General features: G+C 33.0%; 3 protein-coding genes across 3 annotated transcripts in view; all 3 read left to right on the top strand.

The window, feature by feature from the left end:
* LOC148607606 (uncharacterized) overlaps nt 1-26,617 on the top strand; it is a 146,354-nt gene that overhangs the window by 81,935 nt on the left and 37,802 nt on the right. The window lies entirely within an intron of this gene.
* Nucleotides 15,586-18,106, top strand: LOC148607611 (toll-like receptor 6). The gene has a single exon (XM_088546716.1). The coding sequence runs from the start codon at nt 15,860-15,862 to the stop codon at nt 17,711-17,713; it is 1,854 nt and encodes a 617-aa protein (XP_088402842.1). The 5' UTR covers nt 15,586-15,859; the 3' UTR covers nt 17,714-18,106.
* On the top strand, nt 23,648-26,087 carry LOC148607610 (toll-like receptor 2). The gene has a single exon (XM_088545133.1). It carries the CDS (start codon nt 23,745-23,747, stop codon nt 25,854-25,856), a length of 2,112 nt encoding a protein of 703 aa, XP_088401259.1. The 5' UTR covers nt 23,648-23,744; the 3' UTR covers nt 25,857-26,087.

The raw sequence follows: 26,617 nt of genomic DNA, 5'->3' as shown, positions 1-26,617 counted from the left end.
ATGTTTATGTTTAATTTGTTTTCAAAAGATTGTCAGATTTCAAGTTTAAAAGATTAAACCACAAAAAAGAAGAGATTTACAAAATGGTGAAATGAAAAACAAAATGTTCAGTCATTTTTTGTTTTATATTCCTTTTTGTTATTAGCTTTGTTGTAAACAAACCATTATTCAAAAATTGTAAGCGATTGATACTGGGAAACACAAAACCAGGTTAATTCAGAATCTATTGTTTTCATTAATGATTTCTAATCTTTAATATTTTAACAGAGCAGAGTAAAGCCGAAAGAACAAAGTTGGAGGACTTATTGTTGTCCTCAATAATGACATGCAAAAAAATTGAATCGATATATTAGGTGTTGCTATGGGAACAGCAAAAATAACATTGCTCTATATTTGTGATATTTAATACACACTGTTCAAATACACGAAACCTTTACTATAACTTAGCTTGACAAACATGTATATCTTTATTACTCGGTGTTTCAGGATTACTAAGATGGCTGCCATTTAAACTTGATGAGTTGAATGTCTGAATAACTGCAATGATAATCACTTAAGGCACTAAAATGAATTTAATGTGTCAAATGTGCAGTTTATGCGTCTAATCATTTTCTAAAGTTTCACGGTATTAATTTCAAAATTTTGCAATTTTTTTTAATGCTAGTAATTTAGTAGAAATGATTATCAGTCATCCCGAATTCTTTACTTTTCCGCTAAATATTCACAAGTGCAAGCAATCTAACGCGAAATACGCTTGCTTCTGTAAATACTACGTCATACTCATTTGTGACGTTATGTCGTGAAAGTTTCTTTTTGAAAAGCTTAAACAGGATCGTCTGTTTCTTTTTTTCCCTAATTTGTTTTTGCATAATATATACTACTAGATACATTAGTTCATTGTAGTAATTTGGTAGAAATGATTCGGCTTCTACCAAAAGTTATATTTTGATTTCACATCAATTCGCTTGAATTCTATTGGACACATTTTAATTTTAGTTAAACTGAATTGAATCTCAAGACTAAAGAACCTACGAAACATTTAATTGACGGCCAACCAATCAAAATATTATTGTAACAACATATATATTTTTTAGCAAGTATGCTTTATTACGAAACTATGTGACTGGGTAAATACTCAACATTACAAGGGAATATATTTAGATCAAAATGTTCTCATGAACTAAGGTTTCATCAAATTACGTTTTCTTTTATTTAATTCAACGGATAAAAAAACCTATTGGAAATAGGCGAGATGCGAAATACTAAGAGTAGTTGTAACACTATGCTATTTAACAAACAGGATGTTTTTTTTTCATAGGGTAATCTTAATGTTAATGCAAACATTTATTTCAGACTGTTTTGTCTATTTATTTCTATATTTATATAAATGCAACAATACATCGAATTCTCTCAATGAAATAATTATTGAAATCAAAGCATTAGAAGGCAACTTCATTGGTGTTGACATATTTTTAACTGAAGGAGTAATCAAGGGAACCAAGGTTCCAAACATGGAAAACAGATATACACAACAAAGAACATAAAGTAACTAATATCATAAATATAAGTAACAAAAGCAAATGAGCAACTCGGACTCCACTTAAAACTGGGAGCATGGACCAGGCGCACCGGTAGGGTAAGCGTCCCATGCTTTTCTAGAAACACCCGCCGAGTACTGAAAAAATTCTGTAAATATTTTTCTTATGCAATTTTTATATGTCCGTCTCTTATTTACTTATGTGTTTTCATTTTATTCTTATGTACGTCGTAATAGTGAACAGATTTTTAGTTAAAAGGATTTTAAAACATTTCAAGATTTGATGGTGGAAGTTGCAAACAAGAAATACAAATGATTTTGATCCAACCTTTTTTTTAAATGGCACAGTTAGACCTGTACGAAACAACCTAACAACTTAGAACAACCCTTGAAATAGGGCTATGATAAGCCATGTGCTGTAAAACAAGATAAACATCTAAAATTTTTCAAAGACAAACTTATATAATTGCATTTTTTATTCATTTAAAAGTAGGAAAATGATACCAAGCACTGCTTACCAACTGACTGATGATAGGATGAGATTGGGCGTGATTCAACATTTTCTCATACACACATCCATATAACCGCTTCCTGGTTAACCTAATATCACACTGCTTTTTGGTAAACTCTGATAGGCAGATTGAAAAAAATATATATATTTACAAGGCGTGAGAACTACTCAACATAAATTACTGAACCACTTTCCTGTTTAACTCTGCAAATTTCAAATGAATACACGGAAACTGACAGAGCAGATATGTATATATTGTGTTTGTGTTACATGTGTATAAATCGGGTATCCTTTAGGGTACTCGTATATTTCAGTGTGTTATAACATCTCAAGAAAAGACCTAATGTAACTAAAAGATAAGTTTTAAATAAGAAAATCGAATAGTATTTTTTTCATGCTACTGGCAGCTGGAAAATAAGGCACAGTATAGGAGTAGCAATTTTGTTTAGAAATTAATTTCAGGTGAAAATTTTAAAGGAATTATCTGATGAGTCAGGTAATTTTTAATGATAATAAGTAGGAAAGTGCAGGACTTTATATTCACTATGTGCATGATCTTAGTAATGACAGTCAAGCCTTTTTCGATAATGTATAACAATATTGAGTCTCACAGGAACTCTTCTGTTATTATATGCGGTGACTGAAATGTCCTTCAAAATTATGCTTTGGATACAATTAATTATATTCACAAAAATAATCCTAAACCACTGCAAACGATCCGACAAATGATGGAAGAGTTATATCTTTTTGATATGTATAGGGAACTTCACAAAGATACCAGAAGGAATTTCTGGCGAGGCCCAAATAATAAACGGGCCCGTCTGGATTATTTTCTATCATCAGATTTTCTAGCCATTATTAATCAAAATCGACGTTGCCTATTGGTCCGATCACTCTCCTGCTCACATTACTGTTAATTTAAAAGATAACCCACTTGGAAGTTGAAAAATTGTCGGCTTTATGATACAGAATATATTGACATTGTCAAAAATTGAATTCATGAATCAGTCAGTATATAATGGACGACTGTGATAATTTGTTTGAGTCTGCATTTTCTATAGATGACCTGTATTTTTATTTGAAGAAATAGATTAGACGAAACAAGAGTTGAAAACTAAACGAATAAAAAATATGGATTATCATTTGGATAACAAAGTCTAAATGGAAATCTTGAGAAAAGACATTTCACAGAATAAATTAAAAATACCACAATTAATAATTGAATATGTTTCTGAGGATATAAACCAGTCAGACATATCAAAAGTACATAAAAAAACTTTATGAAAGTCTGTACTTCTGTGTGAAAACAGAAATTTTAGATCAGCATTTGATATTTTTTTTTATGAAAATAATCCTTTTATCTGCAAATTTACTAATGAAGAAGACAAGTCTTAAGAAAGTAATTTAACACCTCATGAAATGCTGGTATTGACGGATTTACCGCAATGTTTTACAAATCTACTCGTCATACTTAATGTTTTTTTATATGATAAGATCATTTAATCAAGCCTACAATAGAGGTAGTCTCTTTATGTCTTAAAGGCAAGGTGTTATTACTTGCCTACCTACAGAAGGCAAAGCTAAAATTTATTTTTTTAAAAACTGGCGTCCAATTTCACTTCTGAATGTAGACTACAAAATTTGTGCTTATGCAATTGCTTTCAAGTTAAAAAAGATTTACCGAAACTTATTTCTGATACTCAATTGGGTTTATGAAAGGGCGATATATCTGAAAGTGTAGAAGGATTAAAATGTGACATAAGGGAAAAGTGTGACGAAAATGAAATACCGGGTCTTTTAATGCTTTCTGTTGAGTGAAATTTTATCAGTTAGAGTTCTAGTGTTTGGTCCATCTATTCTTCAATGATTTAAAACTTTTTTCATCAAAATTCAGAAGTTTGTATTCTAAACAATGGACACCTTTCCGAACGGTTTAGAATTGAAAGAGGAGTTTGACGGGGTGTCCATTATTTTCCATATCTGTTTAGTTTATCGGTGGAACTACTCAGTGCTGCTATCAAATTTGATCCAAATATTAAAGGTATCAGTGTAAATGGTTCAGAATTCTTAACAAGTCAGTACGCTGATGACTAATCTTTAATTCTCAGTGTTTACTTATAGTCTGTAAGTAGGGCACTAGATTTGATTGAACTATTTTCTGCATGTTCTGATTTGTGAGCAAATTTTGATAAAGTCCGGACTATGCGGATTGGGACTTAAAGGGGATGTGAAAGGGGACTCCAAAGAAAAACTGCGGTAAAGTGGAAACACTCAGAAGCACTCAATCTGCCTTAAATCCAATACTGTCTTGCAAAACCAGTTAAATATATTGGTAACTTCTCTCAAAACCTGGAAAAGGTAAAAAGGCTACTAAAAGACTGGTCGTTGAGAAATATGTCCCTGATTATGAAAGTTACAGTTATTAAATATTTGGCTTTTCCATTTTTTTTTTTTTTTTAATTTTTTGCATTCTTTTAAGGAATAGTAAGATCGAGAAGGTTAAACGAACCTCACTTGTTGGAACTTATGATTAGGTAGATCTAAAGGTGCCTCACATCCCATCTTTCTTGCTTTAAAACTGTCTTGGCTCCTTATAATACTGCCCCTTAAATGGTGTTGCTTGTTGATAAATTAGACACTAAGTAGATATTAAAAATCCATTCAAATCAATTTAATCCCTTTTGAATAGATTTTATAACTATCTGGGCATCTATATATGACCAAGGCCCGAGAAGATATTTTATATTTGGCATAACGATAGGATAGCGATAGATTGTAGACCAATCCGATTCTCGATTTATATCTTTTTAATTGATGATTTGAAGGCGGAAATTTTCTCTCCTGGAAGGAATTTAAAGTAAAATATGATATTATCATTAATTTTGTAAGACCACAATAGCTTGATTTATGATATTCCACAAACGTTAAAGAAAAGCTTTTTGGATAATCAAGTTAATAGACTTGACAATAGAGTCAACAAACATATATTATGTAAGTGTCAACCATAAAGTGGTGAGAACCTTTGCAACCATTCTGTTGAAAAAAGTTGTTGTTTCTCTTTCACAGAGTAATCAAGGGAACCACGATTATAGCAGAAATCAAATGAATGTAATCCAAGGACAAAGACCGGACATGGAAAACAGACAAACACAACAAAGAACATAAAATAAATAAAATAATACATACAAAGTAACAAAAGTAAATGAGCAACTCGGAATCCACTAAAAACTGGGAGAATGGACCAGGAGGACAGAGAGGGTAAGCATCCTCTGCTTTTCTAGACACACCCGTTGAGTTGCTTTTAAAAGGCAAGTCCAGGGTAGACGAAATTGGAAAGGAAAACTATGACACGTTGATCAAATCAGTCTTTATGGTGCAGATGGATATCCCGTAACGATGACGACCATAAAACTTTCGTAGTGAATATTTGTAGCAACATAACCCTGTTCCAGAAGTCTAATTGTATGAAGTCAAGCACGATACAAAATGTCTGCGTAATTACGATAAGCTCTGTCGTGATCGGTGATATGAAAACTCCATACGCAGGTGCTGAAAGGATGTTGCAACAGATTAAAGGAAAATTACAATTCTGAAAGAAAAGTCAAAACATCTGTCGTACAGTTTGGTCGATAGATTTTCTTTACCATCGATCTCTAAGTGAAAGTCGAGATAAGAGGCTGGCTTCACAGTGTTTGTAGTATCCTTTTTCTAAAGTTCCTTTAGGTACATGCAATGTATCAAATCCCCGAAACTAGGATTGCTTAATGATATTACGTCATCTATTTAGCGGTAACTGAGATTAAAGAATCTAGCTAAAATATGTTCTTTCTTTCGAATCCGATCAGCTATAAAGTCAGCCTCCTAAACAAGTAGAGGAGCACAATTTATTCCCATTGGAATGCCGACCGTTTGTTGAAAAATTCGTCCAAGACACTGGACAAATATGTTGTCGATAAAAATTCCAGAATTTTGAAAACATCTTCTGTATATTTGGAAGATGACTTGGAATTATTTTTATAAACTATTAGGAATCTCTACCAAGAACTATATATTTGTATCTAGGTGTACATCTTTTTTGAGGAACAACGATATATAATGTTTTTGAGTCGGAATTTTATCCTGAGTATGAGGAATACGTGTATACAGTGTTGAAAAATCATAGGGTTTACTGCTATTATAGTCTGATAATAATCTTGAATTGAGGGTCCCAAAAGATCTTTCGAATTTTTCAGGATCAACATTGAATTAATACCACAACGGGAGTAAAAAGTGTTCTGATAAGACTGGAGACCCTCTTGGACAGCTGTGAGTATAGAAGTTAAAAGTTTTGAAAGAGGTTTTGTGATACACCTTGCGGATCCAACTATGTAATGTTGTTTGTGTTGATTCTAGTGGAGTTTAGGAGTCCAGTACATAGACGGTAAATCACAATCATAGTCTTTGGCAGAGGGACCAAAAGAGGATAGCACAGATTTATGGTTTTCCACTATCTCTTCTTTGGATAGTGTCGTTTTAAGTATAGGTCTGCAATCATTTCAGTACACAAACAGTTTATTATCAAAATGCAAACTTTTCGAAACGGAGCTGTGCAGATAGTGTTTTGAAACAAAGGAAACTTTGGTTCATTCATTTTTGAATGTCCATTAGTACATGTAGTACGTTCTTTATGGCTAAAGTTTGAAGAAAATATGAGATCCGTATGTGATATTTTGTTGGATATTACTCCATCAGCGTGTACACTTGGTATTCGTCCTTCTTTTTTTTAGCAACTCGGCGGGTGTTTCTAGAAAAGCAGAGGCTGCTTACCCTACCTGTGCACCTGGTCCATGTGTTCGAGTTGCTCATTTGCTTTTGTTGCTTTTTATATATGGTTTTAGTTACTTTATGTTCTTTGTTGTGTATGTCTGTTTTCCATGTCTGATCTTTGTCCCTGGATTCCATTCTTTTGATTACCGCTATAACCTTAGTTCCCTTGATTACTCTTTGAGCACATATCTTATAATTATAAGAATATTAGATATTATATATGTATATGTTTGAATGATAAAAAAGAAACATTAAATTGGGGAAAATATCTAGAAACATTGAAATGAGACCTCGATTTGAAGTCTCTTTACCTTTGTTCTTACTGGCAGTCACAATTCACAAAATCAAAATGGCAATCTATAAGTCTTTTTCAGTCTGACCTGTAAAGCACCAATCAAAATTTCACAAATTGCAAACTAAACAGTTGTCGAAAGATATATGATATCTTTCTACTGTGTTCAATTGTGTCACCTGTTTTTGACCATAATAAATATATTTGACAAAATAGTTATTAGAAACTTAGAAAAGTTGAGTGGCTATTCGAAAAAGACATAAAGAGTAATCAAGGGAACCAAGGTTATAGCGGTAATCAAAAGAATGTAATCCAGGGACAACGACCAGACATGGAAAACAGACATACACAACAAAGAACATAAAGTAACTAAAATCATACATACAAAGTAACAAACGTAAATGAGCAACTCAGACTCCACTAAAAACTGGGACCATGGACCAGGTGCACCGGTACGGTAAGCGTCCTCTGCTTTTCTAGAAACACCCCCGAGTTGCTTATAAAAAGTCAAGTCCGGGGTAGACAAACGAGGAAAGGCAAACTATGACCCGTTGAATACATCAGTTTTCATGGTGCTGATGGATACACCATAACGATCCACGAGTTCATGATGACGACCATAAAACTTCTGTAGTGATGACTTCAAACTTGTAGCAACATAACCCTGTTCCAGAAGCCTATTTGTTAGAGTTCTAGCGTGATACAAAAATTCTGCGTAGTTTCGGCAAGGTCTGGCATAACGTATGAGTTGTGATATGAACACTCCATACGCAGGTGCGGAAGGGATGTTGCCACAGATGAAAGGAAAGTTAACAATTCTGAATGAAAATTCATCACGTTTGTCGTAAAGTTTGTTCAATAGTTTTCCTTTACCATCGATTTCTAAGTGTAAGTCAAGATATGAGGCTGACTATCCTTTATCTCAAATTCTTTTGGGTAGAAGCGATGTATCAAATCCCCGAAATTAGGATTGTTTAAAGATAACACGTCATCTATATAGCGGAAACTGAATTTGAAGGATCTAGCCAAACGATATTCTTTCTTTCTGATCATATCAGTTATAAAGTCAGCCTCATAAGAGTGAAGGAATAGGTCAGCAAGTAAAGGAGCACATTTTGTTCCCATTGGAATGCCGACCGTTTGTTGAAAAATTCGTCCACCACACTGGACAAATATGTTGTCGATTAAAAATTCCAGCATTTTGTAAACATCTTCCTCTGTATATTTGAAAGGTGATTTGGAATTATTTCTTACAAAGTATGAGGAATCTCTACCAAGAACTATATATTTGTATCTAGGTGTACCATCTTTTTTGGAAAAACAACGATGTATAATGTTTTTAAGTCGGGATTTTAACTGAGTATGGGGAATAGAAGTATACAGTGTTGAAAAATCATAGGTTTTAATGCTATTATATTCAGATAATAGTCTTGAACTGATTGTCTCCAAAAGATTTTTCGAATTTTTCAGGATCGACATTGAATTAATACCACTACGGGAGTAACAAATGTTGTGGTAGGACTGTAGACCCTCTTTGACAGTTGTGAGTATAGAAGTTAAAAGTTTTGAAAGAGGTTTGGTGGTACATTTTGCAGATCCAGCTATGAAATGTTGTTTGTATGGATTCTTGTGAAGTTTAGGAATCCAGTACATAGACGGTAAATCACAATCATCGTCCTTGGTAGAGAGACCAGAAGACGATAGCACAGATTAATAGTTTTCCACAATCTCTTCTTTGGTGAGAGTGGTAGTAGTGTAGGTCCTATCACTGCCATTATTTTCTACTTCTACCTCTGATAATAAACATTGGATATTAAACGTTTTGCAGACAAAAACAATGTTGTTTTGGGCTTTGTCTGCTGGTACGACAACATACTTGTCATGTATAGTAGACAATGTTTTTGCTACATCGGGGTCTTTGAAAACTGATGTAGACTTGGCACTCATTGACCTACTTAAAACTTTCATTCGTTTCAAAATTAAAGATCTCACGGCCTTTAACCACTCTGACACAGAATCAATGTCTTCTTGTTCTCGTTTTATCCATTTTCTTGCATAGTCCTCGACGGCATCCATAAGAACTTTAAAGTTATAATTCCAATTTATGGAGTGTGGTTCACGGTACTTGGGACCTTTAGAAAGGATATTGCGCAGAGATTCGTTTTCGATAATGGTTAAATCTCCCGTAACGACGTGACCAGAAGGACCATATTTGAATGGAGAGGTTTTGCAAGAAGAGTCAGGTGATGTAGCCTTGAAGTCCTCAATCTCGAGGTTCTGCAATAGCCTTTTATAATTGAAAATTTTGGATGCGATGGGTGAAGTATAGGAATATGAAATAATTGGTATGGATTTGTCTTTGAAATATGGGGGAATTTTGTTGGTAATGTTTTTGTGATGGAGGATGTTAGCCAAATTAATTGCATCTATATCTTTGTTGACAAACGGTAGTGGAAGAAATGATCGTTTTTCTTCATCTTGACTTTTCACACAAACTGGTTTAAAGAGTCTGTGGAAACCAATATCCAAAATGATGGCAACAAGTCTGTATAATGATGACGTGGGGTCAGAAACAGGAGTGTCAAGACTTGTTTTGTAAAGGGAGTGTAGTAGATAAACAGTTGAAATCAGAGTTCGGCGTCGAACCATTCGTTAGAAGTTATATAAACAGGACCCAAAGATTGCTGATTTCTAGATTACGTTATGCAACATTTCCAAAGAAATCGGAAAAGGTTTATTTAGAAGCATCGATGCATTCCTGTTATCTGAAAGAAAGGGAATTTGTTAACATTAAAGACGAAACACAATTCTTCTTGTTTTGTGAACCTTACTCAAGATAGACAAACTCCTAATAAATACGGTAGCAGACTTATCAAGCCTTATTAATACCTGTAGATAAAATGGATCCATACTTGCCTAGAATATGTTACGATATTATCTGTGCATGTACAAAATAAACGCTAGATTCGTTTTTCCGAATTTTTATATTAAAAAGTGAAACAGAGTGGTTTAAAGTCTCAGTTCTAGTTTGAAATCTTATTCTGTAAGTGTTTTCATTTGTTTCGTTGGTTTTTCCTGATTTACTCATTTACTTTTTTTCTTTGTACGTGTTATTCGGTTATTTCATGTTCTTTATTGTGAATGTCTTTTTTGTCCTGTCTAGTATTGATCTTTGGGATATATTCTTTTGATTTCTCTCGACTCATTGTTCCCTTGATGGTTCTTGATAATTTTATTTAATCATTCCAGGATCATTTCGCCCACTGATATTTCAGAGCATCGTAATTCTCAAGACTTGCTGTAGTTGGTATTTTGTCATATAATGTGTATTCAGATAGCATTTTAATAAACCATTCATTCCCATATATTTATGAGATAAATATGGCTCCACGTGGTTAATATTATTTGATTTGAATTCTATACATAGAGAGGTTGTAGTATAACAGCTTAAATTACGCTTTTTCCATTGTTGTTAAAAAAGATTATTCGAAAGTTATATATATTAACTGCCCATATACTTATGAAAGGTGTGGATATTAATCATATGAAAAAATGTCCAGTTCAACTTCGCAACGGAGAATGCACTGGAACAGCATACATACCACCGCTTCCCCAAAGAATAATCAAATTATATATCATTAAAAGTGAAATTCATGAACTTCAGAGAACAATATTCAAGAATTTAACGCACAATAGAATTAAGACACTCATAATGTATAAAAACGGATTTACATACATTTCTCATGATGCTTTTGCTTTTTGATTGAGTTATCGACACTTGAAATATCCTATGAGCCTTTACTAACACTGACTCAAGTAAAGTCTGCTCTTGGAAGTCTAAACTTAACAAAAATCCGTGCTTTACAATTTAAGTACAACTCATGGACTTCATTTCCAGAGGACATGTTCAAGAACATAAATGGAGCAATATTTATCGTATATCACTGGATGAAAATAATTCCCACTGCTCAATATATCGATATTAAAACCATTAAGTAATCTGTCAAAATTTTCTTGCACAAATTGTAATATGCTTCATTTGAATACAAAAGGAGATGTTAATTTAAATACACTGCAAGTAAATGATAATAAATTGTACAGTTAATCGGATTTTTGTGGAAACAAAGGACTGGAAGAAAATTTGAACCATTTAGACCTCTCTCGGAATACACTTACGTCTTTAAACCCACAAGTACTACGATGTCTAAAGGGTCTTAGAAAACTTCTTCTAGACAGTAACCCAATCGACAGTTTAGTGTCACATACTTTTGCAGAGATGCCTCATTTAGAAAGTTTGTCACAATCTATTGTTCCGTTTAAACAAACTACTAGGAAGCGTATTTGCGTCAATGTCTTTAAAAGTATTGAAGTTCCGTCAAAGTTTTAATTTTGGACTTTTCGAGCCACATTCAATCTTCAATAAGATTCCTAATCTTTCCAAACTATACTTGAGCAGAAACTTACTACCAGAAGAAATACGCTTATTGAGAATGTTTTCTCACGTTAAGAAGATAAAAAAATTGATTTTAGTCCGATGTCGTATTACACGTCTTCCAAACGGATTCCTGCAAAATATGCCATCCTTGGAGGCATTAATCCTTCAAGGTAACACAATATCGGACGGAACTAAATGCTGGAACATTTAATGGTTTGAAATATTTATACCAACTTGATTACACCGGCAACCATATTAGAATTATAAATTCAGCATCATTCCCACTTAAATTGTTAGAGACAATCAAAGAATTAGATCTGACCGGTAACCCATTTTCGTGCATGTGTGACCATAAGTGGTTTTGGGATTATCTTCAAACAAGAAATTTAACAAATAAGTTGAGAAATTGGCCAACGAGTTATTGGTGTGGATCACCGAGTGATTTAAAATATTCTCATATATTACAATTTCACCCTACGGTGTCAGAATGCAGTCAAATGAGGAGCTTTTACATTATAACAATAGATGTATGTTCAGTAGTTATAGTGTTTTTCTTCCTGATTTTTATAATTCTTAAATGCCAAATCAATATTCGAAATCTCATTTATTTCTTTCGAATACGGTTGAGAAAAGGCTGCGCGAAAATTAGATCTGAAAACGATTTTAGATGTCATGTGTGTGTTGTTTACTGTGAAGCTGACATAATTTGGGTACATGAAACGTCTTAAGCTTGAAGATGATGGGCTTATTGTTTGTGTTCATCAACGTGATTTCAACCTAGGCAAACCATTGACGGAAAATATCGTTGCTTGCATGAATTATTAGTGGAAAATTGTGATAGTGCTGTCAAACAACTTTGCAAAAAGTGAATTGTGCCTGTGGGAGTTGGATCTTGTACAAGACGCCGGGAGGAGAGTGAGGCGGTGATTGTTCTTATGTACCAAGAGGTGAATTCCTGTCGCATGACAAGCAGGTTGAAGTCTCTTTTATTCACGTCAAAGTACGTTGTGTATCGGAGAGGTGTTGGCTCTTATTCTGGAAGACCGTTCTGAAAAATATTCAAAAGCCTTTGAACTTACCACCGCCGTTTCAGTTATGACATAATAATTCTAATAATGAGATTCTTCATGCTTATAGCCGTTTTTGATTGGTCGAGAACGTCGTTTCCAGATAGTTCATACATGCATGAAAGTCAGTTAACTTGAATCCAATATGGCGGCCATGTAGTTCGGAAGAGTGTGGCAACAAACTGAACGGCATACTATAGCCGTAAGAATAGTTTATTACATGCTCATTGATTTTACCGGTCAAGTTTGTTTACAGAGAGTAATTTTCAGCTCGTGGAAAGAAACTGAGTCTGACCGAACCCTAGAAAACACCTTGTTGTAATTTTCCTTCTTCCTTGTTGTATTTCCTTAATAATTGTATTCCTTTTGAATTGTTTACATCTCGTATTTTTCAATGTCAACTATCATTTCGTCCATGCTGCTTTCACTGTCGTTGTGCAGCCGATTATGTGTAAATATTCGTCCGCGCTCCAATACGTGAGCAAAGGAATGTGTATGTATTGAAGCGTATACTGTGTATCAATACAACCGACTTAGGCTCTCAAAGGGTAACTTTGACTGTCGGATAAAATTATAAGGATTGAACAGCTATTTTCGGTCGTTCATGCATGTATGGACGACCGAAAATAGCTGTTCAATCCTATAGTGAATTTCTCATTTATTTGGGCAAGGCGTTCTTTTTGTTAAATTGTGCATGACCGTTTAAAGCCTTAAATATGAGAAATACTGATAATTGCATGGCATGGCATTTTTCGTATAACCCTGGTACCAGCCCTCGGTCCAAATAAGCAAAATATTGGAGTTGCCGGCTATTAAAATGCCATGTAATAACCATAAGTCATATTTTGCGTTCGAATTGCGATAGATTCGCTTTACTAAACTTTGTTTGTTTGACGGGTTACTCAAATCGCGACGTAAAATGCACACTAAAAGTTGTTACGGTAACTGAGACTGTACATAATTGTTTGACATATTTCTATTTACATATGTAGTATTTGAAAAAAATCATACATTTGTTGTTTGCATTTATGTAGATTGTGATGTCAATATTTTTTTTCTTTTCTAAATTTTAAATATTCTTCTATGATTTTGAACAAAGTGAACAAACGTACATTTTGAAATAAATCTTGGTTTCCGTTGTGGAAACAAGTGTAATTAGTTTTAGATAACACATATTTGATTTATATTTTAAGACTCCGTTTCTTATCTTTGGATGTCTTCCGTGGTGTTGCCTGGTAGTTTCTTGTATATTTCTCTTGGTAATAGACTTTGTGACGTCACTACTTACATTTATCACGCCTTGAAAATTTTACAAGTCTATCATACATCTCAAGAAAAACAAAAAGGATTTTTATTCCATATAGAGCTCAACATTTTAACAAAACCTATGATATTTTGCAACGTCTAATTTTATTAAACGATGAAATACTCTGAATAAATTAATCAGTTTTTCTCGAAGCCTTTCTAATTAACGAAATCAAAATGATGATTTTAACTAGTACGATGTACTGACAATTTGCATTCGTAGATCTTTTTCTGAAAGTGGGCAAATATTACACGAATTAAAAATATTTTAATTTCGGCTTTACTTATGTTATAATCTTAACCATTATATGTACTTTTAACACTTCAAAATCCATGTGGTCGGGCTTCATAACAAAGCTAGGTCACTTGACTATTTATAGGTGTCAATACAGGATTTGCAAGCATGTTTACCAGGTCAATTGACATATATAGACATTTAAGATTTGATGTCACGTGACTTTGTTTCACACCTGAATATTCAAATAGCTCATCCAATACTTAAGCAAGCAATAAAAATATAAAATTTAAAATTTAAATACCAATAAACCTAATAAAAATATGTGTTTGTTTCAATAAACTTAAAACTTGAAATTTCGGAAATATTTTCCAGAGTTTGTATGTACTATAGAAAAGGATCTGTATTATATAAGTTTTAATAATTTGACATGAATATTTATAAAACTCAAACGGACATGTGAGATTAAGATACTTCTTTAGCTTGTATTCTTATCAATTACAATATATTCTAAAATTAAATTCGCTTAAACAAGCAATTTTGCATAGAAAATCTAAATTATAACAACAAAAAATTGTGTAATTTGACTTCAGTTCTTTTATTTTTTTTCAGGCTTTAAATTAAATTTAATTTATATTTAAGGGGTTACATAAAATAACAGTATCATATAGTTTTATAACAAATGAATGTTAACCCCGGACTGCACTATTAACTGGGAGCATGAACCAGATGCACCGGAAAGGTAAGCGTCCTCTCCTTTTTTTAAACACCCAGATTCTCAAAAAAATGTCTCGTCCGGGGTTATACAACAGAGGAGAACTAAGACATGGTGGACAAATTGGTTCTCATGGTGCTGATGTATACCAGAACAATCCATCAGTATATGTATTATAGGGTATGTAAGTCTTGTCATGTGACACCGTGATGTCACGAGAATGGGTCCTTGTCTACCATTCATAAAGCATAGAGACTTGTCATTTAGAGAGCGTTGAGTTCAGCGTTGAGGAAAAAACATCATTTGTGTAAAAAATATCGATAAAAAATGACAAATATCTATTTCTACGTGATAAAGGTTTTAAGAAAAAACATAAGATAGAAGATTTTGCATTGTGATACAGCGTTTCGAGTACCCGCAAGTAAACAATAAAATGCAGACCCGTCTTCGGTTTTCCATACGTTCTACTCGTAAATTCCGGTAAAGAAAATGAAACTAGAACATACTTACATTCCCTATAAAAAAATAATGCGAATTATTTTAGTTTCATTTTCCTTTGATTTTTTTTTATTATCTTCTATCAGCTGACAATTGTTAGCTATTCGGAAACTAATATCGGGAAATATTTATTACTTTCATAAATAACTTCCTCCTAGTTTTTCCATTTCAGATTTATATCTATCAAATGTAATTTAAAAAGTGGAGTTTAAGGACATGACTGCAGCAATCATGTGGATTATTTTCTCTCTGACGGGACGTGTACTTATGAAGTACGAGTATGACATACATATTAAAGATTGCTATGTCAATTCTCGCGATGTAGAATGTATTGGAGCATCCTACATACCACCTCTTCCACAGCGAATAACAAAATTAGTTATCAAAAAAAGTAAATTTCATGAAGTGAGCAGTATAACATTAAGAACTTGACGTACAATAAAATCAAAACGCTCATAATGTATGAAAACGGATTGAGGAACATTTCTCAAGACGCTTTTGCTTTTGTAAGTGAGTTATCGACCCTGGAAATAAATTATGAGCCATTATTACAGGTAGCTGACTTACGGTCCTCGTTGCAAAGCCTCAATGTATCAACTATTCGTGCCTTGCAATTTAGTGGTAACTCATGGACTACATTACCGGAAGACATGTTCTGGAGCCTGAATAAAAGCAAACTTAATCGCATTTCACTGGATGAAAATAATTTCTCATTTTTGAATATGTCCGTATTAAAAACGTTGAACAGTCTACCAACATTTTCATGCAGAAAATGTAGCATTTCACATTTAAATACACAAGGTGACATTAATGTGCAAACACTGCAGCTAACAGACAACAAGTTTTACAATTTTCCAAGTTTTTGCAGGCAAAGCGGACTCGGAGAGCATTTGGACCATTTGGACCTTTCTCGGAATGCACTTACTTCAATAAATCCACAAGTAATTCGATGTCTCAAGGGACTGCGGAAACTAGTTCTTGATGGTAACCCGATCAAAGATCTTGTGTCGCATACATTTTCTGATATGCCACGTTTGCAGACTTTGTCCCTTAATCTGTTGCACAGCCTAGAAACATTACAAGGAAGTGTTTTTGCGTCAATGTCCTTGAGGATTTTGAGATTTCGGCGTAGTTTCAATTTTGAAAATAAGGGTACTTTTGAACCACATTCCATTTTTGAAAAACTTCCAAAACTGTATTTTTTAGACTTGACTGAAACTTTTCTCCCACATGAATATCTGGGGGTGAGAATGTTTTCTCATTTGAAGAGTTTAAAAAAACTGATTTTAGCAAGTGCTCATTTTACTCGAATTCCCAACGGATTCTTTCTAGGTATGCCATACTTAGAGGTTTTGAACTTGCAGGGGAATAAAATTTCAAAATGGACAACTGACTCATTTAAAGGTTTGAGTTTTTTAAATGTCCTTGATTTATCCGGCAATAATATCAAAATTATAAATTCTACATCCTTCCCAAAAACATTTTTAGCGAAAATAAAAGTATTAGACTTATCAGGAAATCCATATTCGTGCACATGTGATCTGAAGTGGTTTACAGATCTGTTGAAGACAAGTAATTTAACGATGAGGCTTAAAAGTTGGCCGAAAGCCTATGCATGTGGATCACCGACAAACTTACAACATTCTTTTATATCAAAGTTTCATCCTTCAGCTTCAGAATGCAGTCAAATGAGGATTTTTTACATTATCACTATAGCTGTGTGTTCTGTCCTAATTGCATTTTTCTTCTTGTTATTTACAATTCTTAAATGCCAAATCAATATAAGAAATCTCATTTACTTCTTTAGAATACGGATGATGTTTAGAAAAGGCTACGTGAAAATTAAATCTGGCAATGATTTTAAATATCACGTGTTTATAGTGTACTGTGAGGCCGACCGATCTTGGGTACATAAAACCCTGTTACCCAAGCTAGAAAATGATGGGCTTATCGTTTGTGTTCATCATCGTGATTTCGACGTAGGAAAACCAATCACTGAAAATATCGTTGATTGTATGAGTGACTCGTGGAAAATGGTAGTAGTACTGTCAAATAGTTTTTCAAAAAGCGAGTGGTGCTTATGGGAGCTAGATCTTGTACAGGAACGGAGACGTCAAGACGGGAACGAGGTTGTAATTGTTGTTATGTACGAAGAAGTAACTTCTCGTCACATGACCAGCAGGTTGCGCTCACTTCTACTGACGTCCAAGTATGGTGTGTTTAAGAGTGGTATTGGTGAGCACTTATTTTGGAAAGCCGTTATCAAAAATATTAACAAGCCTTTGAACTTTCCTCCGACGTCCCAATTTTAGCAAAACATTTCAATGTTTTGTAAAAAGTTTTACATTGTATCATTCATCAAAAATGAGTTTGCAAAGTAAAGTTTATTGATTTTGATACAGTGAACCCTGAATAAATCCAAAAACCTGTCGAAACCAGGCAATTTGTATCAGTTTAAATGTATTTACAACCTGGATAGACTGACAATCTATCAAAGCGAACAAGTTCTATAGTGCAATGTAGATTCGGTTTCAACAAGTTCCATTGTATTTTCGTGGTACTTCCATAGAAATATTATAGAAACATCACAAGAACAGAAAAGGCGTTTAAAAAAAGATAATTGAGAACTTTATTAAAGAAGTCAAGATATTATTGTTGTTTCAATTAAGACAGATCAATTTCACTTCAAAGGCTAGAATCCTTTTTTGCATGTGTTTTCATTTAATTATTTTTATTTTATCACGATAGTTTCTGTAGTTTGTACATCAAATTAAATAGGTGCTTTTTGTATAAAATTTTGAATAATTACAGTCATAACTCTACTTAGATTTTATATAGTTCAAAGTATAAAAAGAGGGATCTCTTTAAGTTGAATTACTGTATTACCCTACATTACTCACCCTTCGGCACAAATTTGACTTGAGATAAAACAATATATGGTTGAGGCTTAGAATCGTGCTGAATTCGTTTTTATTTCTAGTCAATATGTTGTTATTGTCTTTATACTGCAATCCAAGTTTTTTTAAATCAAGTGTAAGTTATATATAGACGTGTTTAACTTATTTCTTCCCTACTTGTGGTCGCAAATAGTGACGCTAAAAATAAACAGGTAGTTCATGCAAGGTTAGAAAATTAGACGGAACCAATGCTTTATATACTGTCCGTGACCGTATATCACCATTAAATATAGTGTCAATATATTTTAGTTACTCAAATAGAATGATTGCATTTCAAATCATAATGTGTACACATGTGATGAACCATTAGCAAAATTGCTTATTGATCTCTATGTTTTAAGTACAGATGTCTGTACAATATTGCAATATCGAAAGTGTTGAATCGGATAACCAAAAATCAGACATTGTGGATCTCGTCAATTCAGAATATTGAGCGATGACACGGATGATATTCCTTATTATCATATATTACATATGTTATAAAAGTCTTCTTTGTTCATTGGTAATTATGATGACGAGATGCAAAGGATATTCCACGCACAAGAAGCCTTGTTTTCTTTTTTTTTAATATATTGACGCTATACTTTTAAATTTAGATCGGAATATAATTACTCTAAGTCAATCATGGCGGAAGCGCCACAAACGAAGCAGACAAAAAGAAAATACATTATCTACAATATATTAATTAAGGACTTTCACTCAGTCAATACGTTATATATGGACATGTTAGATTATATCGGACTTCGTTCTCGGTCAATATAATATGAGCAGGTCCATATATAACGTTTTGACTTCGTTAAAAGTTCATAATTGTTAAATAACATATATAGCAATCAGAATAAGAATTGCAGGTGCTTTGTCTTAGTGCCATTCGTGTACAGTGGTTTTAAAGTCATTTTTTAAATGTACGAAGATCAACAGTTATCACAATATTCTTTAAACAGAGTTTTAGAACATCATAGAAATTTTCACCTCAGATTCCATAGGCAAACAAAACCGCACCAATCATTATATTGGTGATCATAAACGAAAATTAAAAAGAAGGCATTCTATTTGCCAATTAGTTGTTTTCGATACAAAATAATATTAGGATAATTAATTGGAAAGTGTGAATAACGAAACTATTTTCACAGTGCCGAAGTGTAAGGAACTTGTTCCGCGCACGAGTATTTATTTCAGTGTGAATTATCGAATTTTATTACATTGAGAAAATTCGATTAAACACTGCTTTCTATGTAATATATCCAAAATAATTGAGTTTTCACTAGAATTTAATCTTTACGCGAGTGTTTCTTGAAAAGTAGAGATCGCTTACTCTACCGTTGAACCTGGTCTATGTTCCCAGTTTTGAGTGGAGTATATGATCTTACCGATTTCTAAACCTAGAATTTTTTATCATAAAAAAGCTTACAAAAACAATATGTGTTCATTCTATGGCACAATTGTAAATAGTTTTCATTGATTTCTGACATGGGCAATTTTGGTTTTAAATCTTGATATTTTTTTTCTTTATGTTTATTTTTAGCCAATTTACGTCTTTAGTTGTTTAAACTATGGTATCAATGTACGTTTTCGTAAGTGATTATGAATAGTTTGCTACCAATTTTGTTGGATTTTGCTGGTTGAAGATTACATTGTGATTACCCACACATGCTTCGAGCGTTGTCCGTAGTAGTCGAAGATTACAGACTGTTCACCAGTTTTAAACTCTCCATAAACAAATTTTGTGATCATATTAAAATACTTCGGTAGGTAACTCCTCTTTATTAATCAATGTGCTGGGTTATAAAACTTTCAGATTGTTTTTCGGCGGTATAACCAAGGTTTGGATCTCGAAGGTAAAATAATATGTTGTTCTTTATTTTTTTTTATTTCGAATTCCCGTATTATTGGACTTTAAACAAATCAATATAATTTTGTGTTTTTAAATAGCTTATTTATCTGAGCTTTAATTTAGCACCATGATAGTTGCTATATTACTATTGGCCTTTGAATTGTATTGAATTGTATAAACTGAATTGTATGAACTCATCCTACAACGCAAATGTCTAAAGTCATTTTTTTCATTAATTCAAAACCTCCAAAAGATTTGTTGATCCGAAAATAATGGCATATTCATTGCTTTCTGATTATTTATATATATATAACTTGGTCCTTTTGGGTCCATTTAAAACTTGTGGGTTTCGTTGTCTTCTATATAAAACCCTCCAACATTTCAGTTTATTTTACATTGAAACTCTTTGTAATATCATTTGATAAATACATATATTCGTTGATTAAAATGATCAAGAACCGCCTTTGGTCCGTGAAAAATTGTAAATATTAATCTTATCCCTTGTAATTAGACAAATGATAATCTATGGATCGTGGGATGGCATGATTCATTCCTGCAGAATATATGGATAATTATTTTAACAACTTAAATAATAATTATCTAGATACTTGCACAGTATTTGCTAGGTTAAAATGCTATTTTTGTATTCATGATATCAAATTACAAAAATACAAATTACTGCAAATTTCGGTATGCTGTACTCGTGTTTCAAGGAGTAACGTCTTATCAGCAGCATTTGAACCAAATACGAAGTAGTATAGGAAGCCAAACCTAGCACTAAGCTCTACCAGAGAAAATCAAAGGAGTGTCATTATTATAGATCCATGTTTAAGTGTAGATATTTGTACGAATCAGGCAAAAATGGAAAAAATCAGAAACATGCATGTCAAAAACCCACCAATCTGACAATATAATATCACTCTAAGATACTTTCTCTATTTGAATAGATAAGTATTTGATCTTTACATCAATGGCTTTGCTCGGATATTTTTTTTCGATAGAATATTAGAAAAACAATTTTTTTTGACAGAGTTAAAAATATGCCCTTGAAATGTTCATTTTCAGAGATTTCAATGTCCAGCATGATATGGAAAATCTTGTCTGTTTTCCTTGATTGTGATGGTGCAAATAGCCAAATTACACTATCAAAATGATGGGTTTTTCATACCATGTTTCGCCTACTCTCTGATTCTTTCAAAGACTGACACTTAAGGCAAAGAATGAAGCCTTAGTGTATAAGGGGTTTTGAGTTTGGTAAATTTTGTACTACAGCAAATGTTGGGAAACAATATGTGGTATGTAATAGTTTATATTCAAGCCTGGCTACTCGGTTCGCCAATACTCTTAGCAACGACTATGATGATGACAGAATAATAAAAAATAGGAAATTTCAGAGATTAAGCATCGTCTTCCTACATAAAGTGTTTGCTTTACATGACAACATCTGATAAATTGACTAGAAGCTTTAAGGTAAGCAAAGTAAAAGACGATGTTTATTAAATTCGACCCTTATCTTCTTAAATGTATTCAAACCCTCAAAAGATATTTGTGAATGAAATAATTAAAAATGAATAATTAATCTACTCTTGAGATTAAAAGAATAAGTATTTTGTAAACGATAAATATATATATATTTTTTTTGTTTGTTTGATAAAATCAGTGAAATCAATAATAAAATCAGTAAATAATGGTTTGTAGAAAGCGTGTGTAACCATCATTTCAAGTATTAAGTGTAAGTATTTGTAAGAATCAGGCAAAATGGGTAAAATCAGTAACATGCATGTCAAAAACCCACCAATCCAAAAATGTAATATCACTCAAGGATACTTTCTCTATTTGAAAAGACAATTATTTGATTTTTGCATCAATGGCCTTGCTCGGAAATTTTTCAATAGAATCTTAGAAAAATAATTTTTAACAGAGTTATCTGCTCTTGAAATGTTCATTTTCAGTGCATTTCAATGAAATTATAACTCAATGGTCCAGCATGATATGGAAAATCTTGTCTGTTTTCCTTGATTCCGATGGTGCAAATAGTCAAATTACACTATCAAAATGATGTTTTTTTCATACCATGTTTCACCTATTGCCTGATTCTATATTCACTTTGAGATCGATGGTAAAGGAAAACTATTGATCAAACTACATAACAAACGCTTGACTTTTCATTTCGTATTGTCAACTTTCCTTTTATATTTTGCAACATACTTTCAGCACCTGTGTATACAGTTTTTGTATCGCGCTAGACTTCTTACAATTAGGCTTCTGGAACAAGGTTATGTTGTTACAAGATTAAAGTCATCACAACAAAAGTTTTATTTTCGTCATCATGAACTCGTGGATCTTTATGGCGCGACCATCTGCACTATGAAGACTGATTTGTCCAACGTGTCATAGTTTTCCTTTCCACTGTCGTCTTTTTATGAAAACTACATTCCATAAACGTAAAATTTCTAAGCATACATTTTTTATCAAATAATTGTAAATTTTTCTATAGACCGATTTAGTGCATAACAGTAATTTGTCCAGTACATCGTCATTTTATCGCTTTCGGGTTTTTCGTTTCAGAAATATCATTGTTTTCAAGAAGGACGGGGGTTGTGTGTGTTTAGCGTAAATGTTTATGAATAAAAGTTATTATACTAGGGAACAAACGATGAGGCTTTTTTATGGTACATGTACTTGTATTAGAAAAAAACAGAAACAAAACTGTAGTAATCGAAAGCAGGACAAAAACTTTATTACACTTTGTTACAAGTTTGCTAAAATTTACAAATCGCTGGTTGAACCATAATGTTGAAAAGTAGAAACTACTAAAATTTCTACAAAGGAAATGTAGACATTATGTTAATACCAAATATATGCTGACATCAGATCTCTGAAAATATTTAGTACAATGCTTCATGTACGCGATACAGGGGATAAATGCGTAAATTTTTGAACTATGGAAGGGACGCCCATAGGAACAGAGTTAAGGGACTCTCCCATCTTTTACATTAACTTAAGCATTATTTTCTTTTAATTGAGGGATGCACATCAGGAACGCCGTTCTTGTATTAACATTGTAAATACGACTTCACAGACAAAAGATGGTGCTTCTATGCATTATTGCAGGTAGTACGGGCATATGGGTCCTAGTCACACTTTGTAAAACTTAGCTATCCTTTAGAAATACCACTGTTAATATGTATTTTGAGATCACCCCTTTCATGAATATTCTTATAGAAGTATGAATTAATGCGGTCATGTCACAATGATCGTTTTGAACAACTCTATAAATGGCTATCATGGTTAAAATTAAAAGGTAAGCATGACTGTCACTTATGGTTGTTTTCATGAGTCGACAAACACTTAAAGAGACAACTTAATTTCCGTCAATTCACCCACGTCTTCCACTTAGCTTCAACTATTAATTGACTGAACATCACCAGGACAATGATTACGCAACTGAAATATATAATAAAAGTTTAACACATAGATTCCTCTTGGAAACAAGAGAATTTTGAAGTCTCAAATTAACCTGAATTCTTTGGAACTAAGAGGAAAGCAGGAATGGGAAACAAAGTAATGATATCAATATTAGTTGCTGTGTTATGTGTGCCTGGGCACATACTTGTGACAGTTCTGGATACACATATTCTTAACATGGAGAATTGCATTGTGCATCCTTTTGAAGCAGAGTGTATTGGACTGTCGTACATCCCGTCTTTACCACAGAGGATAAATAAATTGGTAATAACGAAAAGCAAATTTCCAGAAGTTAAGAGCATAACTTTCAAAAACTTAACTCACAATAGGATCAATACGCTTATAATGAGAAAAAACGGATTCAGGAACATATCTAGTGCCGCCTTTGGTTACTTAAAACATCTAACATCCTTAGAGATATCTTATGAACCTTTTTTAAGCGTGACTGATGTAAGATCGTCGCTTCTGAACCTGAATAAAAGGAAAATCCGTGTTTTGCAATTGAAAGGCAACTCATGGACTACAATACCGGACGACATGTTCAAAATATTAAATGTAAGCAATCTCAAACGCATTTCATTGGATGAAAATGATTTCACTGTGTTTAATATTTCAGTTTTAAAATCATTGCGCAATTTGCTGATATTTTCGTGCATTAGGTGTAAAATTTCTCAGATGAACGTACAAAGTGTTGGTTATATAAAGAAATTAAGATTAAGGGATAATTTTCTGTACAAATTTCCCAATTTTTGTGGACGCGATGGACTTGGAGAACATTTGATATTTTTAGATCTCTCTCGAAATGTCCTTACATCATTGAATCCAAAAGTCTTGCGATGTTTAAAGAGCCTACGAAAACTGATTTTAGATAACAACCCAATCAAAAGTTTGATGTCGAATACCTTTGCAGAGATGCCAATGTTAAATACATTGTCACTAAGTTTATTGCATAGTTTAGAAAAATTACAAGGAAGTGTTTTTGCATCAAAGACTTTAAATGATTTTAGATTTCATCATAGTTTTAATTTTGACCATAAAAACACATATGAACCAGATTTTGTATTTAATAAGATGGATAAACTATCGGTCCTTGACTTAAGTAACAACTTTCTACAACCCAACACCTTATTGAGAATGTTCACTCATTTGACAAATATGACGAAATTGGTTTTATGTAATAACCATTTATCAGTGATCCCGTTCGGCTTTTTTCAGTTGATGCCATTTTTAGAAGTAATAAACCTTCAGGGAAATAAAATTTCAGAATGGAAATCTAAAACATTTGTTGGTTTGGATCATTTAAATGAACTTGTGTTATCAGGCAATGATATCAAAACTATAAATTCGAAGTCGTTTCCACAAACTTTAATAGAAAAAATAAAAAAGCTTGATTTAGCTGGTAATCCATATTCATGTACATGTGACCTGAAATGGTTTATGGATTTTCTTCGATATAGTAACTTGACAGCAAGGCTTGTAAATTGGCCTGGCAGCTATACATGTCGAACACCGAAATCATTAAAGTACTCTCCTATTTCAAAGTTTCATCCAACAGTTTCGGAGTGTAGTCCGATGAGAATTTTCTACATAATCACAATCACTGTGTGTTCCTTGATCATTGCACTTTTCTTCCTAGTACTTGCAATTTTTAAATGTCAAACGAACATTAAAAATCTTATTTACTTTTTTCGGTTACGAATAAAGTCCAGAAAAGGCTACAATAAAATTCAATATGGCAGTGATTCCAAATATCACGTTTTTATAGTTTACTGCGAGGCCGACCAATTTTGGGTTCATAAAACTCTACTTCCAAAGCTAGAAAATGAAGGGTTCAACGTTTGTGTCCATCATCGGGATTTTGACGTAGGAAAGCCAATAACCGAAAATATATTAGATTGTATGAATGATTCGTGGAAAATGGTAGTTGTGTTGTCTAATAGTTTTGCTAAGAGTGAATGGTGCCTTTGGGAATTAGATCTGGTCCAGGAACGCAGACGCCGAAATGGAAATGAGGCTGTAATGGTAATTATTCACCAAGAAGTTGATTCTCGTCACATGACCAGCAGATTGCGATCTCTGTTGATGACGTCTTCTCATATCGTGTATAAAAGTGGTATTGGGGAGCAATTGTTCTGGAAGGCCGTTTTCAAAAACATTAATAGGCCATTAAGCTTTCCACCGACCGCACAGACATGACAACGAAAAAACCATCAAACCTTTTGCTATTGTTTTCTTTCTGTTTATTTCTTTTATTGTGATTTTCTCCTTTTTCTGGTGCTCAAATATGAATAATGATAGAAAAGTACTTTGATTTAAGGTATAGAATTCTGCATTTAATGTGCATTGTACAAGAAGGAAATAATTGAAACCTTTCTTTGCAAGATGTGATCTTTTTAAAATGAAATTGTTGTGTTGGAATTTAAAATTATTTTAAGGATCGTGGTACTTTATTTCTCTTGTCCATTATGCGTCTACATGATATGTTAATAGCTAAAGTAAAATGTTAATGTACTTGAAAATCAAGCTTTAAGGTTGATCATACCTAAATTTTTGTATAAAGTTGGTTTTTTTAACAGAATGTTAAATTAACATAACTTAAAACTTTGATATATAAACAAAAAACCCATACAATCATGACTCAGAGGGGCAGATGAGTTAATAACATCACTTAGCAGGTATCGTCGTCTGTTAACAACTATTCAAAATCTTCTCTGAAACCTCATGACAAAATTTTATCAAAGTTGGCATAAATGTTCCTTAGGTCTCACTGACCACTTCCGGGTCAAATGGCCACCGCCCTATGTAGTACCAAAAACACACTGAACCTAGACATATGCATTGTAAGTGCATTATGTGTGTGTATTACCATTAAAAGTAGTCAAAATGAAGCTGAGAATGTGTACTTTAAAATCATATATGTAATTAACTACAAAAGTGTATGAATATTGTTTACATGT

This window comes from Perna viridis, chromosome 9 (assembly GCF_037379345.1).
Source record: "Perna viridis isolate PV_CMFRI_1.1 ecotype Kerala chromosome 9, ASM3737934v1, whole genome shotgun sequence".
Classification (NCBI taxonomy): Eukaryota; Metazoa; Mollusca; class Bivalvia; order Mytilida; family Mytilidae; genus Perna; species Perna viridis.
This window is presented reverse-complemented; position numbering and strand designations above follow the sequence as displayed.